At 42.2% G+C, this 16,286-nt stretch overlaps 1 protein-coding gene across 7 annotated transcripts in view; it reads right to left on the bottom strand.

Moving 5' to 3' along the window:
* Window positions 1–16,286, bottom strand: part of EPB41L3 (erythrocyte membrane protein band 4.1 like 3) — a 140,744-nt gene that overhangs the window by 9,295 nt on the left and 115,163 nt on the right. For 5 of the 7 annotated variants that reach the window (XM_082641689.1, XM_082641692.1, XM_082641688.1 and 2 more), the window contains exons 13-14: window positions 9,628–9,681; window positions 5,843–6,034 (exon numbers count right to left, since the gene is read on the bottom strand). The exons of 1 other annotated variant lie outside the window; for it this stretch is intronic. In XM_082641689.1, coding sequence (XP_082497815.1) covers window positions 5,843–6,034; window positions 9,628–9,681 — 246 coding nt within the window. The remainder of the gene's footprint in view (window positions 1–5,842; window positions 6,035–9,627; window positions 9,682–16,286) is intronic. One more of the 7 variants, XM_082641690.1, reaches the window with a different exon arrangement.

Below are 16,286 nucleotides of genomic sequence, written 5' to 3'. Positions count from 1 at the left end.
ATGTTAGAACAGTTTTTTTTCCTTTCATCTTTTTATTGCTTCCTTTAGTATTAAATAGGCATAATTCAAGGGGCAATACGTTAGCTACCGAGCCTGTCTCTGTGTACAGCACACGACTGCATACAATAGTGAACAAAAGGATATTTTGGTAAAGTCATCTAAAAATAATAATAGAAAAGTTCAAAGTTTCTAGACGAATGGAACTTTGAAAATAAACCCTCTTATTGATAAGTAATATAATTTTATGAGAAAATAAACCCTCTTGTTGATAAGTAATATAATTTTATGAGAGGTATTTAAAATTCCTAGGTATGTATTTTAAAAGCTATCAGTACTATATTTAATTGTTTGCCTGCAAGAGGTTATAGAGGAGCATCTGGAATTTCTCTGGAATGACCTGCTGACAGATTTTGATAGCACTGTCCTCATATGCTCCTTTTAAATGAGGAACAAATAAGACATTTCAAAGGGGGAAAAAAATCCCCGTCCTGCCCCATTTTGGAGAAAGATATTGCAAGAGACAAAATGTACCACGTGGAATCATTCAATGTGGATTTATTTTTTAAACTTTCAATCATAGCCTCTTTTTTAAACAGAAATAAGAAACAGGAAGTCAAAATTATAGATACTTTGCAGAATACCACGGCTAGGCCTCTAATTATAATCACTGAACTAAATATTTTCCTACAATGAAAGCTTAAAAATACAACAGCAGTGGTTTTCAGCATATCCTGTTATCTGACATCAACTAATTTTAAAAAGTCTGTGTCTGTAAGTAAAAATGTCTACACTGTCTGCATCCAGAACTGTGCATGTCCCATAATAACGGAAAAGGGTAACATAAGGGGATAGATGTTATCATTAAATTCTGTATACTGTCAACCCCAATCCAGTGAGTTCTGCTAAAGTTAAGAGGTGCTGATAATCGAAACATTTACTAGGGGTTAAGACAGAGTCAGATGCACACCCTGACTATTTCATTTAGTTCCTTAAACGTTCATGCCTGTGTCACAATTGGGACACAAGGCCCTACAGTGGCATGCAAAATTCACAGAGGTGTTACTTGCTCAGATGATTAAGGGTCTCTATGGAGCTGTGACTTTCATTTCTGCTCGGGCCAGGGGTTCTCAAATTGGGCTGTGAATTAGAATTATGCGGAGAGCTTTTAAATAAGAGTAATGTGTGGGGTGCACCTCTGACTAATTAAATCAGATTCTGATGTAGAACCCAGGCATCGGTATTTTAAAAATCTTGTAGGTGACTGTAATACGCATCTAGAGTTGCACCCCAGGGTCTGAATGGAAAGTCACAGAAGTCAGATTCACAGAATGGAGATAATTCTCTCTACCCATGAATAGATGATCCATAGTGAATGCATATTTTGCCCAATTTAAGGCCCATCCAAGACCTGAATAGCAAAAGTAAAGCTGGACAAGAAAGCAGAAAAATGCATAAAGAGAGTTGATTCTAGTTATTCATGGCAGTTGTGTTCTATGAAGTCGCCGTAACACTGAATTACTGAGTACTGAACCATAGCTCCTAGGGGAAAGACAGGGTCAGGTTCCTGGGAGCTTCTGGCCATGAAATTTTTGTCAACTGATCAATGCATAACCTTGTTTTATGTGTGTTTCTGTTTAAAGACCCCTTATTTAATATCTATTATTGATCCATTAACATCAAACTCACAGCCAGCAGCACTATAACTTATCCTGAACAAAGTGTATCTGACACACATATTTTCCTATAAGGCACATCTCAGCCTTCTTGTACTTGGGAACACTAGACAGCACTTCAGCACTATGCCTGGAGGTCATTTTAAATAGCAAAATCACCAACAAAAAAACACAAAAAAGCAAAAATGTGGCACTAAACAGGCTGTGAAACTTGTTGCCTGTTCACCTTACCTGGGAAGGTGTGCCTTGAGCAATTTTTTTTTTTTTTTATCACATTGTACCTGTCTGTGAATTATCGTGAAAGCGCTGTTAATATTGATTTTAGGGTTACAGTAAGTTTTAGTGAGTAGGTGAATTTGCACAATAAGGAATCTATGAATAGGGAGAGTTGACTGTATTAAGCTTACATACCAGTAAAACCACCAGCCACCTTAAAAAAAGAGGACAGTACTGGCATGGCATAAGTGCTAACGTGTATTGCATTGTGGTTGGGATTTGGAAACTTTTAATATTCAAATAACCATGAAGGAATATCTGTCCAATATGGACTAGGCCTAGGTATACCACAAAAGGCTGTCATGGGAAATATCTGCGGACAGAAGATGTACCGGAAACCCTTCACATCCCATCCATCTATCTTACGTTTGGAGGGCCCTGTATGTGGGTTTGCCTATTTTCCAAAACTAATGATGATTTGCTATTATTTGCTTCTTTGGGGCATCATTGCTACTTGTCTCCTGTTAACTCAAACATCTGAAACTTGAAACCACTGGCAATAAAATTCCCACTTTATAATAAACATAACATCGTATTCTTAGAATATAATCACCATTACTAGCTCACTATATTTCTAACTCCTAATTTTTCTCAAATTGGTCATAAACTGGTTGCATAGAAATAGATTTACTTAGGGTTTGACCACCACAGATAAAGAAAAAAGGTGGTCACATTAAAAATCAGGAGTCATGGGCTTCCCTGGTGGTGCAGTGGTTGAGAATCTGCCTGCTAATGCAGCGGACACGGTTTCGAGCCCTGGTCTGGGAGGATCCCACATGCCGCGGAGCAACTAGGCCCATGAACCACAACTACTAAGCCTGCGCGTCTGGAGCCTGTGCTCCGCAACAAGAGGCCGCGATAGTGAGAGGCCCGTGCACCGCGATGAAGAGTGGCCCCCGCTTGCCGCAACTAGAGAAAGCCCTCGCACAGAAACGAAGACGCAACATAGCAAAAATAAATTAATTAATTAATAAACTCCTACCCCCAACACCTTCTTTAAAAAAAAAAAATCAGGAGTAATTACATTTTTTTCAAAACAACATTGTATCACTGAGATTCCCAAAAAAATCCAACTAAGTATGGCGTCACTGAATCAGTTTCTTTACCCTTCTGACACAAGCAATATTACTTTGAGAAGTCACTTTAAAAAAGTAAGTTACATATTTTCTTTTAGAAATAATTGGACCTCTTTCTAAACTGGCCAATTATTGTTTAATTAATTTAAAGTGGGTCATATTAAATAAAAGGATAACATCAAATGAGTAATTTACTTAGAAAAATACCTCCCCTCTAAAATGAAAATCTTTTGTTTAGGTGTTTTTAAACAAATATGCTTTGTGTATGCCTAGCTGGCTGGGAGGATAAAATTATCTTTTGTGCTTTTCACAAAACCAATAACAAAAGCCAATATTAAGTTTTAATACAGAAATGAACAAGAATTTGGAGCGTAAGAACTTGCCGGGCTGTCTCCAGGGCCCTCAAATGGAGGATAAACTGGGTGTCACCAAGGGCCCCGGGAGAAGGGTCGGATGGGAGCCCCAAGGCAAGGGAAGCGCGTATAGCCCTGACCTCCCAGAAGGGACCTCTCTTCCTCTGGGACTTGAAGCTCCTTGGAGCTGCTTTTTCAGAGCCCCTTTGATAACCAGGGTTAGCCAGCCTTGTTTCTAAGAAGCTCTTCTTTACATCTATCAAGTCTCCCAACAATTTCCTCCCTTCCCAGTGGCCGTGGAGTCCTAAGGTACAGCTTCTGCTCACCACTCAGCGGACACTTGAAAGCAGTGACTAAGCCAGCTGCTGGTCTCCGGTCTACGTAACCAAACTACTTTGTGCTTCTGCAGAGGACATCTTTCCTCCATCCTTTAATGCTTTTAAAACAATCCTTTCTTAGGTCTACTGCAGTTTCTCTGCACCAACAGGGAATAAGGCATCCACATCGAGGGTTAAGTTCAGCGTATTCAAAGCATCACCTCTTAAGTTATTAACATTCTTTGGGGTCATCACCGTCATTCTCTAAGAATTAGAGGATTTAATAAGTGACAAAATTTATTTTACTAGTCTAATGACCTAGACTTCGACAGTCCCTTGTTTGTTATCACCACCTTTAACTTCTCCAAGCAACTACCCGAACTTCCATTCAAAGGGCTACTACCGCGCGTGTCCCTGAGTGACGGCAGGGGAAGAGAGGCCTGACCTTTTCAGTGGCTATTTATTTTGTGTTTTTGTAATGTAATCCAGTATCTGCCATCTTCAGAGCCAGCATGTCCTTCCTTCTTTCCAGCCCTCGCAGAAATAGGGTAAACCAAACTTGACCAGTTACAATAAAACTTATCTGACTATAACTCGTAAGTGGCAGTCTTACTAATGCAGGAACTACAATATTTAAATCAATCAGGAAAATCTGAAATTTTTGTGTCTTGAAACTCAAACAATCTGAATGAAACCGATGTTTAATGGTACAGGAATACTTTGGTCACAGGACTTTTCATTTATTCTGCATAAAAAGACCCTTTACAAAGTAATTCAAATGGAGATATACCTTGTCTTTTTTTTTAAGTGGGATTGGAACTGTCATGAACATCATGATTGTGGTCACTTTAGATAAACAGCTTTCAAGGGAAGAAAGAAGTTAATATGATACTAGAAAGATGCCGTTTTAAAAAACTACTTATTTTGAAAGACAGATAAAGAAAGTAAGATGATGTGTAACAGCTGACAGTAAGATTAGTACCACTGCCACTATGGGTCCCACACAATGGGAGCCTTGAAGTAACACCAGCTGAATCCTCTATCTTTTTTTTTTTTTTTTTTTTTTTTGTGGTACGCAGGCCTCTCACTGTTGTGGCCTCTCCCGTTGCGGGGCACAGGCTCCGGACGCGCAGGCTCAGCGGCCCTGGCTCACGGGCCCAGCCGCTCCACAGCATGTGGGATCCTCCCGGACCGGGGCACGAACCCGTGTCCCCTGCATCAGCAGGCAGATTCTCAACCACTGCGCCACTAGGGAAGGCCTGAATCCTCTATCTTGCTGTACATTTAAAGAGCGATTTCCTACATGGAAGACTTACTCAAAAAGACATTCTGGGGCTTCCCCGGTGGTGCAGTGGTTGAGAGTCCGCCTGCCGATGCAGGGGACACGGGTTCGTGCCCCGGTCCGGGAAGATCCCACATGCCGCGGAGCGGCTGGGCCCGTGAGCCATGGCCGCTGAGCCTGCGCGTCCGGAGCCTGTGCCCCGCAACGGGAGAGGCCACAACAGTGAGAGGCCCGCGTACCGCAAAAAAAAAAAAAAAAAAAAAAAAAAAAAGACATTCTGGCCTTTACTTTCCCTATTAAAAACCAAATAAAAACTGATTATAAGTCATAATATATATGTTTATATATATAAATCAGTTAATATAACCAATTTAAAAAATATATATATATGCTACAAATAAAAATGAAATAAAAAACTGAGTATACCCATAAAAACCTGGTGTAGTAGTCCCAGAGTAAAGTATGCCCTGAAATGTTATCAACTTCAGAACACTGTTTACTCAAACATTAGACAATCTCAATAGGCCTCATCTTGCAATTGATGAGAAACAGTCATGAATTTTCAAGGCATTTCTTAAAGCGGCAGAAGTACATTCAGAAAAACTGTTGGTTCATTAATACAGGTCAACGTCTCCCAGCTGTGAATCTAGAATAAGCAGATCTGAACCAGAGCTTCCTTGTTCGTTCCAAAGCACCATGGGATGCGATTACTCACTCCTTGGCCACCTAGCATTGTACTGGCTATACATAGACAAGAGGTGAGATTCTCTACTCAGAAGCCTGCCACATCCTTTCCCTGCAGACCCTGCAGAGGAGCGAGGCTAGTGAACAGAAGACAAGTACAACCCAAAGCCTGAATACCGACCTCTTCAGGTACCAGCGGCTCGATCATGGGTGCCTCCTCCTGCCGGGCGGCTAGTCGCACGGGGGAGGTGGAAAGCCTCTTTTCCCATTCGTTCGTGATGGCAGTGTCTGTGGAGGTTTCTAAAAAGGTTCTTTTCAGCTCACTAATATTGGTCTGATGTTTCATCAGTTCATCTTGGGTTTTATCTAGCTCCTATATTCAGAACATAAAGAATCCAACAGTCAACCTTTTACGTTTGTTTTCCTTTCTGCGTGCTCTCTCTCGTTTTAAAAGTTAGGTCATTATCTCATTAGTAGTCAAAATAAAAGAATTCTGATCAGGGCTCATGACACTATCACAAACACTCTGGTGAAAATGTGATATTTCCGAGGGAAAACAAAATCTAGTTCACGCAAGCAAAAAAATCAAAAGTTTCAAAGGTCAACTGTTAAGACTGTAATTCACATGTAACCAGAGAATTAAAATAAATACACAAGGAGGAAAGGGGATCTATGTCTAGGAGAGAGGAAGGAATCAGAGGAAGCTGAGAAGTCAACCGCACATATTCACAGGTGAGAACACACCCTTCATGCATCATGGTACGAGCCCACAGGTTACTAAAGGAAAACCAACACACACAAGCATGCACTGGTATATACCAATACCAACCTCTAACATAAGATTACTATGTTTGACATACACATTTTCACCCTTTATTCGTTTAATCAGACTATTCTGAAAAAAGTGGAGAAGAAAGGAAGGTAAGGGACATGATAGTCACATGAACAAGTGTCATCTCCACACTGCACCAACACACAGTCACCACCACGGAGCATGCTGCAAGATCTGAACACCACAGATAAACAATGACTTATCACACGCTGGCTTCTGCTTTTGTGTTTGATTTGGAATTTTCTACCTGTGCCTTGAGCTCTGCATCTTCCTCCTGGTCCGACTGCCAGCAGCAAGAGAGAGTGGGAAATAAAGTCTTACCATGCCATCGACTCTAAGATGGAAGGATGGGTCTACATAAGCCAGCTACATGGGGGCGCTAGTTTGCTCTTATGTGAGAAGACATTTCTTTCTTATATATAAACCACAACGTTCTCACACACAAATTATGAAGCTTAATAAGAAGACAGGAGCAAAAGATTCCTTGCCCCATGGGTCTTTGACATCTTAACCTGGACACTTCCAAGCGTGATGAGCCCACATGTGTGCTTGGGAGGTGACAGCTAGGACTTGGCGGGCTGTCCTTAAAAGACGTCGTTAGCAACGGTTCAGGAAGTGGGGGAAACCAACATCGAAATTAAAATTCACAAAAACGGCTATGAATATCCAATGATGAGAGCTCCCTTGGAGTGTAGGAGTCCTCACAATAATCCTATGAGGTTAGCTATTATGATCCCCAATTTGTAGACTAGAGAACTGAGGCACAAAGAACTTAACACAGAGGTTCCCACATGAAAAAATTTCTTGGAACTTTTCATTTCTTGAACCCACCTACTTAAAAACAAATTTGGGAGAGGAGAGGGCTGATACGGATGGGGTAAGTGAGGAAATTAAATAGACTACCATCAACTACAAAAATCAACTATAAGACGCGGTCCAGAGTGAAATTATGGGTGACAAGTGGGTGATGCCAGAGCACATGGCCTTCAGCAAATGGATCACTTTGTCTGGGCCTCAATGGGGAGCAGACTATCTAACCTACATGCCCCACCTCGTACTGCTGTTACACTGGCTCCGGAAAAAAGAGAAGGGAAGCGTTTATAAGAAGCGTTAGAGGGCTGGAGGCATGCCGATTCTACAGAGGTGGTGGGTTCATAGCCCTTCATTTTATTTTTAAGCTTCATAACCTACCTGTGTTATACGTCTTCGTTTGCATGCTTCAAATGTTATATAACAAAGTTTAAAACTGCTAGAGAAATTTATAGTATTTTTTTTTCCTCATAGCTGAGTCATTTTTTTTAACATCTTTATTGGAGTATAATTGCTTTACAATGCTGTGTTAGTTTCTGCTGTACAACAAAGTGAATCAGCTATTTGTATACCTATATCCCCTCCCTCTTGGACCTCCCTCTCCCCCCACCCCATCCCATCCCTCTAGGTCATCACAGAGCACAAAGCCCAAAGCTAATCTCCCTGTGCTATGTAGCAGCTTCCCATTAGCTACCTATTTGACACATGGTAAGTGTAAATATGTCAATGCTACTCCCTCAAATACCGTATATTAATGCATACAGATGGAATCTAGAAAAATGGTACGGATAAACCTAGTGGCAGGGCAGGAATAGAGACGCAGAGAATGGACTTGTGGACACAGGGAGGGGGAGGGGAGGAGAGGCTCGGACGAATTAAGAGAAATTTAAAGTAGTAGTATTAAAATATTTTTCATTTACAGCATACCTTAGGATTACAATGAAATTTACTGAATGTATCAGTAGTTACATATAACTAATTCTTACAAAATTAAGATGCAATTGTTATATTTGGTGTAGAAAATGATTACCCTGTAATCAGTTTATATGTGATTGCTTAAAAGAACCAGGATGATAGTTTTACAGTATTATCTCTAAATTAAAAAATGATGACTTCCAAACTTTGAACTGAACTCTGGCATTTCCAAAGGAAGAAACAATTAAAGTCCATTTTGAAATGTTTTTCTGAACATATTTTCAATGAAGTGATGTATAGATAATACCTATAACATTTTTAGTTCTTCCTAAATACCCAACTAGAAAATATTGTTATGATTGGATAATGTAAAAAACAACCTAGTGTTAAACACTATCACAAAGTAAAAAAAAAAAAACTCTGTTAGCACTTTAGGAAATGAACATCTTGACTTCCATTACTACAGATAAATGTTGTTTTTACAGAAATTTTCATTAGTTACTGGTAGAGAAGATTTAAAAAACAACATAAGCCATACACATATCTAATGAACGCTGAAGAATTAAGAAAGGATAAATAAGAGCACAGCATCACTGGTCAATGTGATAATTTTTTTCCAATAAAGTACTGAAAGTAATTTGTTAATTTTCTTTTCCTTGGAAAAATTCATGTCTTTTGAGTGACCCAGACTACATCCAGGCTATGAAAAATGAGTTAAGAGAAGTATTATAATTTTAACAAGCATTTTGACCATTTGGGATTTTAAAGTATATCTGTATCTAGTCAATAAGCTAATTACATAAATTGTACCACCCACCCCCAATTATGGCTATCATGCGTAAACATTTGGGGTAAGGGAATACATTTTAAAAAATATATACACACTACTGCATATAAAATAGATAACTAATAAGGACCTACTGTGTAGCACAGGGAACTCTACTCAATACTCTGTAATAACCTCTATGGGAAAAGAATCTAAAAAAGAGTGGATATATGTGTATGTATAACTGATTCACTCTGCTGTACACCTGAAACTAACAACACTGTAAATCAACTGTACTCCAATAAAAATTTTTTTAAAAGTATTACCAATTTAGCCAAGGGTTCTCAAAATGTGACCCTGAAATGGACAGAGTCACTGTCACCCGGGAACTTGTTAGAAATGCAAATTCTCCAGTCCTACCCCAGATCTTCTTCTGAATGAGAAACAGGAGGATGGGAACCTCCAAATGACTCTGATGCAGGCCAGAGTCTGAGAACCACTGGTCCAGGCAGTAGCATATATTTAACTCCTACTGTTAAAAGCAGAATTTCTCTCCAATCTAAAAGGCAATATGCAAAGTTCCTAAACGCAGAACCAGCATTTTTGTTAGGCAATGGGAGGCACCCACAGTGACTGTACCAACCTCAGTGGCGGTGGTTTCCCCATCAGCCGCGGTGTCCGTGCGCTCACTGTCAGTCTGTGGATCACAGAGGTGATCAGGTTCCAGGAGGAAGGCAGGAAGAGAAAACAAAACCATCCCGTCAAGCAGGCATGCCCAGGTCCTACAGTTCAGTCCCTTTTTCTGTGATCTGTATCGCACTACCTTCCCACAAGAATGCAGGTTCAAACAAAAGCAAAAGAAAGGCCAGAGCTGGGTTCCATCAGCAGAGACACTCAGAGGAAGACCAGAGGCACACGGCCTGCGTAACCACAGGACGTGTATTAGCCAAGCTGACATGTCTGCTGCCATGTCATTCTTTCCCCCATTTTTAACTGAAACCCCGAGAAAGAGCTCCTAAAAATGTTTAATGCAAATAAAATTGCTGTTTATATATTTTAAAAAAAATTCTAGGGAATAGGTCACATTTGAAAAGTAACTTAACATGTCAATTTAAATAAAAAGCTACTATTAACAGTCACTGGACTTTCAGCCCCTCATTTATACCATTTTGGTAATTTGCATCCATCTAAGACCATCAGGCTGTCTGCATTACCTTTTAATTATAAAAAGCACACGCCAGTGACTCACAGGCATGTTTTATATATGAAAAATGTAACTCAATTCTCAAGTAGGATTACTAACTAGATATTTTTAAGACTATATGTTGTTTATTTCGCCCCACCCTCCAATAGAAAGAGGTATAGAGAAATACGTAATTAAATATCTCGTTCCAAAATAAACATTCAAATGAAGCAAATAATAATAATAGTAATGAAAAATAAGGAGAGAAGGAAGGAGAGAGACATCTACTTGGACACAAATAAAACAAAGCACAGCATTTGACAGAGCCTAGGTTTTCAAGGGAGAATTACAAAAGTAATTTCAAGACTGATTTTTAATCTGTTTTTATAGCGGTTTATGAGTTAAAACAAAAACTTTTTTTTTCTGGAGGAGAGACGAGCCACAGCCATTGAAATTGGGACATCTCAACGTCCTATATAATATTAACCGACCTTCCCTTCTCAACTCTCAAACTAGTCATTATTAAAAGTCCCTCGAGCGAAGTTGTGCGATTAGTAATTTGTCAACAAAAATCCAAACTGGGGGCTCTAAGGTTGTGAATCTGCCTCTTAAAATAACCTCTCATTGCAAAGACCATGGATTATCAGCGGGAGGGCTGGGGCAGTGCTCTTTATGTCTATGTGACTCTGGCTGGGTTGACTTCTTGATCCTCTCCCAAACTTTCATTTTCTATATTCCTAAAAGAAAAGGAGTTGGAACTCATGCTTGGCCTGTGCACCTGAGGTCTCCATCCTGACAATCTGCTCCTGTGCCTAAGAGGGAAATCCTTTTCAGTAGGTTGGTAAAGAAAGCATGCTGAGCGCTTTCATGACCCGACCACCTTGGCAACACCTGGAGGGGGGTGGCTATTAGTTTTCTTATCAGGGTGATCACTAGCAGGGCATTAGCATAGCTTCACCAACTGACAGTCTAGGGCAAGGCCAGTTTGATTTAGGAAGAGAAGCAGGTCACTGTTCAAGGGTATGGGATAACCAGAGGAAATCTTAGGCTTTCAAGAACAAATAAGAATGACTTGGGCTCAGTGTGTTAACTAGTTGTGTCAAAGGCTTCGAAAGTTCTTGAAAGTATTTCTCCTCCTGCTTTGATTATTTCCCTTATGGCTTTAGAATTCACTTCAGCAGCTTTCCAGGCATCTTGGCACTGGAATTACCGCCATGGTTAAGAGTGAGGGTGTCTCAGGGCAGACTGACATCAGCTCAAATCCTTGCTATTTATTTAACTCTGTGGCACAGGGGGCAGGTTTCATATTTTAATCCCAATTTCCTTCTTGGAAAATGGGGAAAATCATAGCCCTAACTGTATCAGGTAACAGACACTAAGTCTTTATGCAATGCCTGACACATACACACAGCTAAAAATGCCTATAAAAATCATAAATATTGATATCAAAACAGTATTTCCTAAGTATTGCTATTATTTTTCCTAGCTATACACAAATAAATAGCAGCTTAGGCCATATCTAAACTCCCTCAACCCCCTACTCAGCACCTAGTCAGTCATTCAACAAACATAGTGCCTGATCAATAAACAGTTAATGACTGAAGTACTAAAGGCTGAATAAAGCAGCTTTTATAGCAACTTTTATTTATATAATATCCTATGTCTAAGCAAAACTGCAAAATGTATGGCATGCCATGGACTATCATATAATGTGTTTACACCATTTAAAATGTTAAACAAGTGATCAATCTTTTCCTCTAGACTTTATCCATCTCCTTTTTTGGTATTATCAAAAAATTCTTCAGAAGTTGACATGTAATTACGGTGAGCTAAATTCATCTTATGTCTCTGGACAGATGTAGATGATTTAGCATTCGGCCCCTCCTTATCTGACCAAAATTCTAGAAGGACAAATGAAAAAAAAAAATAGCTAACAGCTCTGTAGTTTGAAATGACTACAGCTCTCTGCACTGGGTTTCACTCTTGAGAAGGGCTGGGACTAATTAAGCCACTACCACATGTGACAGATGTAAGCAGTGATGATAAAATATTTAAAAAGAATTAGAGTCATTAGTGATTTTGCAAAACCAAAGTGACGGAGCTGAACCGTATGTTACAAAGTCACCTGGTTTAGCTGCCAAAGCACTTGATGCCCAGGGAATAAAACAGGCCGTGTCAACAAATGGTGAGTGTTTTTTTTTTTTTTTTACCTGAATGACCTACATTTGAGTTCCCTAGCTCAGCTTGAACCAGAGCTCACAGCTCTTAACACTTGGGGTTGAGACGACATTGAACAGATGGCCAAATACAAAGTCATGTGGCAGGAGAGCCGTCATGGGTAACCGAGGCTGGAGGGGAGGACTAGGAAGGCCGCCTCGGCCAGAGATGGTTCACGGTCTCAGAGGCGGGTTTACATGTGGGAAACACCAGCCACGCGGCCTCCAGCTTGTGAGGAGTAACTGCTGTGATTTGTTTTGCTGATGTAATGCAGACATGCCCAAGTTGAACATTAATTTTCATGCACTGATAACAACAAGATGTACACCCTGGATTAGGCACAAGATCTGTGTGGTTTGCTACATAAAAGTTCAGTTATTTAAAATGCAGAAAAACATAAAATGGCAATCTTTTCGCCTTCTGTTGGCTTGATGACTAGCTCCATTGCTAAAGGAACAAAGATGAGCAGGTTGGAAACCAGCTAATATTATAAACAGTTTTTGTAGATAATATTGTGTTCGTAATAACTGTGGGTTTGGACCTACATTATTTGATTATGTTGCTACTATGAGAAACAGTGATATTCAAACCTAGGATTTAGAGTGGTTTTTCTCTTAAAATATTTTCCACATACGAAAATCGTTACACATAGATAGATTTGGAGCTAAGTCACAGGGGATCCAAGAACCTTGCAAAGGGCTCTTAGGCAATATCAAATTGAAAAGCCTAAACTTTTCTTGAGAACATCTTGGAGACCATTCCCACTTTTTTCCTGCTGCTGCAAAGAAACAGTCATAATACCACTAAATAGAGATACGTACCTCACAATGCTATCCACTCACAGGTGCAGCTCGGATTACCATTTCTAGCTGAGCATAGAACTGAATAGACTTTCCTTTTTTAGTGTTGCTTTGACTTTGTGATTTTCTTTTTTAATGCTAGGTGTATTGGATTTGGCTCCTGACACAAAACCCTCCAGAGTTGCTGGAGGAGCGGGGTGGGGGGGGGCAGGCGTAGGCAGGAGGGTGGGTTTCAGCCAGGGGCCTGTTGGCACTTCTGTTCTTTTCCCCTGCGTTCTATTTAAAGGCTGCACAAAGGGAAACCGCTGGGCTGTTCACAGGGCAATGGAGTGGAGGGAAAGGGGAGCAATTAAGAGGAAACACTACCGGCTAGGACGTCACCTCCCCCAATGGCTCGGATGAGGGACGGGGGACTGACAGGCAGCCTGCTTTCACAGACGGAGGCTGAAGGCTCAAGTCCTTTCCTGGTCGCTAGCCGCAGAGGCCCATCCAACTTCCCAGCCTCACGCTGGAACTGAGGGAACGGGTGCCGCCCAACAGGTGCCTTGGCATTGCTCGTGCTCGTGAAATTTCAGCCCACTTTTACAGCGTATGGAAACCTAACAGGAGTATTTTCCTGATTGTGTTTGGAAACTGCTGTTTTCAACTGCCGCCCTTTCTCGTCCTGTTTCTGGCCCTGCCAATGACCAGTGTCACTGAGCGTTTTAAACTGCTCCAGCCCTTCTTTCGGACCCAACACACCCACGGGATCGGGCTCCCCTCATGGAGTAACAATGACGGTCTGGAAATGACAATCAAAGAGCAGCGGGGGCATTTCAGAATCTCCAGGGGGGAGAGGGAGGCATTTAGAGTCTTGGAGAGCTACCCCGAGGGTGATGATGCACCTGGACGGCGCACCCTGAGCATCCTTTACCCGGTGCGTATCACCACCGTGCATCATTACAGCAGGGTACGTTTTGGTAACTTGCCGCCAATCTAGGTGAAAGTTACTCATCTGTCTTCTGTGTCATTTCCTTTATTGAATGAGAACCGAACAGAGCCTTTAAGTCGATCGACCCTGAGTTCTTATGTAGCTAACGGGTTGTTTATTTACAATTGGCTCACGGCTGAGTCCTTCCCCACCCACTGGAGGCGGTGGGCGGCAGTGTGGTTCCGGGCCGGGCTCAGCCTGCTGCATCCACATGGCGTTGTGCCTAACCCCGGGGCCGGGTCGCAGCCCCTGCACACAAAACCTCTGCACAGATTGGCACAGACGATAAATGAGGCTCTGAAAGTGGGACCACTATCGCAGCAGCCGTCTGAGACTGTTTCGGACCGCGGCCCCGAGCACGACAGGGACGTGTGTTCTATGCCGCGGTACACACCTCTTCCTCTGAACTGTCACTCGGGTCATTGTCTAGTGAGGCACTCAAGGAGGCCGCCTTGGGCTCCAGGCAGCAGAGGCACAGAGCCAGAGGGAAGGAGAGAGTGAGGGCGTATGGCACTGAGAAGGAGGCGGAGAGCAGGAAGAAGAAGATGAAGAGGACACAGGGCACCAGAGAGGGCGAGCGGATGGGGAGGTAATGCTGCAAGCTCTGGGGCAGGAGGCTGCTCTCGGAAAGGCTGGGGAAAGACAGGTAGCCATCGTCATCCAGGAGAGAGGGGAAGGACTCGGGGAGTTGCAAGGAGAAGGAAAACAGCGTGGCCCCTCTGCCCGGCTGCTGTTTGCAGCTGAAAGCCACATCGTGGTCCCCCAGGTGCGGCTTCCCTCGGCCGTCAGAGTCCGAGGCGGGCTCCCCGTGCAGGTGCCCGGGGTCTCTGGCCGGCTCGACCCCCGGCGGGGGGTGCCCGTTCTCCTTACACCTCCTGCGGAGCCCTGTGGGAGATGCAGGGGGAGAGCGGGCTGATGGGGGGGAGGGGGGACATGAGTCAGTGCCAAGCCCGGGTGACTGATGTGAGAGAGACAGCGAGAGAGACAGAAAGCAGCGAACAGAGGTGCAAAAGGACAAAAAGAAAACTGCAATTAGTTAATTTTCTTATGGGTACCAAGAAAAAATCGTCAAACAAGAATTTCAGCACTAGGGTTGTTGGTGAATTTTAAAGTATTCAAGCTGCATGCCAACGCTGCCACGAATGGCCATCGTCTTCCCATTAGACCCTCAAGTCAAACACAGGGTGGGCTTGAAAAAAAATCAGAACCGAAGATATCTGGGTAATCTCAATGAGTACGTTTCATATGATGCAAAACTTCTGTTTAGACCAACAACTCTAGAAATTTTTAGCATGCTGAGAGCAAATGTAACTCTCTGATAACTTAAAACCAAGACTTTCAATAACTTCTCCTAATCTCCAGCTACCAGATCTGTTACTAGGGTTCAGTTGGATTAAAATGACAATGAATCCAATTTTTGATTATTAAAAACAAAATCTCTAGCATTACTTTTCCTTGGTTAGTCAGTTAGAGCCAAAGCAGGTGGGTTTCCAAATCAAGAAGTTTCTGACCCCACTCCTACCCGTAAGCAGCTCCAATTAGGGAATTCCACAGTGAACACCGTAGGAACCTTACCTCTCCATAAAGCACCGAGGCTCTTTTGAAAACTCCTATTTTGGCCCGTTACCCATAATGTACATGGGGGAGCTTAAAGAAGTGGTTTCAAACAAGCTAACTGGCAAAAAAGAATGTGTTTTCTTGTGATGTGGTTTATCAGCATTTACTTTGTATTACTTGTGGTCCATAAATAATAGAAAGATACAATTTCCCCACCTTCCGGTTTTTCTTAAGAGGAGCGGTAGGCTTAAGCCGCCTGGTTTGAGTCCTTAAGGGGACGATCAAGGCAGGCATCCCCACAATAGTGCTCCTGGGGAGGGGCATGCAGGCTCCTGCAGGGCAAGTAAGGTTCTTTACACCCTTCCTGGTCCCCGCAGTCTCCGTGACCACAGCCAGCTTTCTCTGCAGGTGGTGGAGGGATGCTGAGCGAGAGGGGTGGGAGAGGTAAGCAAATGCCAAACAGGACCCAGGACCAGCGTGGAAGCTGCTATAGCCGAGTTCAAGCCAAGGTCACCTGGAGCCTGAAGATGACTGAACTTCTGCGTGTGTGTGTGTGTGTGTGTGTACCCACATGC

The sequence above is a fragment of the Mesoplodon mirus genome, assembly GCF_964341445.2.
Source record: "Mesoplodon mirus genome assembly, chromosome: 13".
Taxonomy (NCBI): Eukaryota; Metazoa; Chordata; class Mammalia; order Artiodactyla; family Ziphiidae; genus Mesoplodon; species Mesoplodon mirus.
The sequence above is the reverse complement of the archived record's forward strand: the minus strand, read 5'-3'. Positions and strand labels throughout refer to the sequence as shown.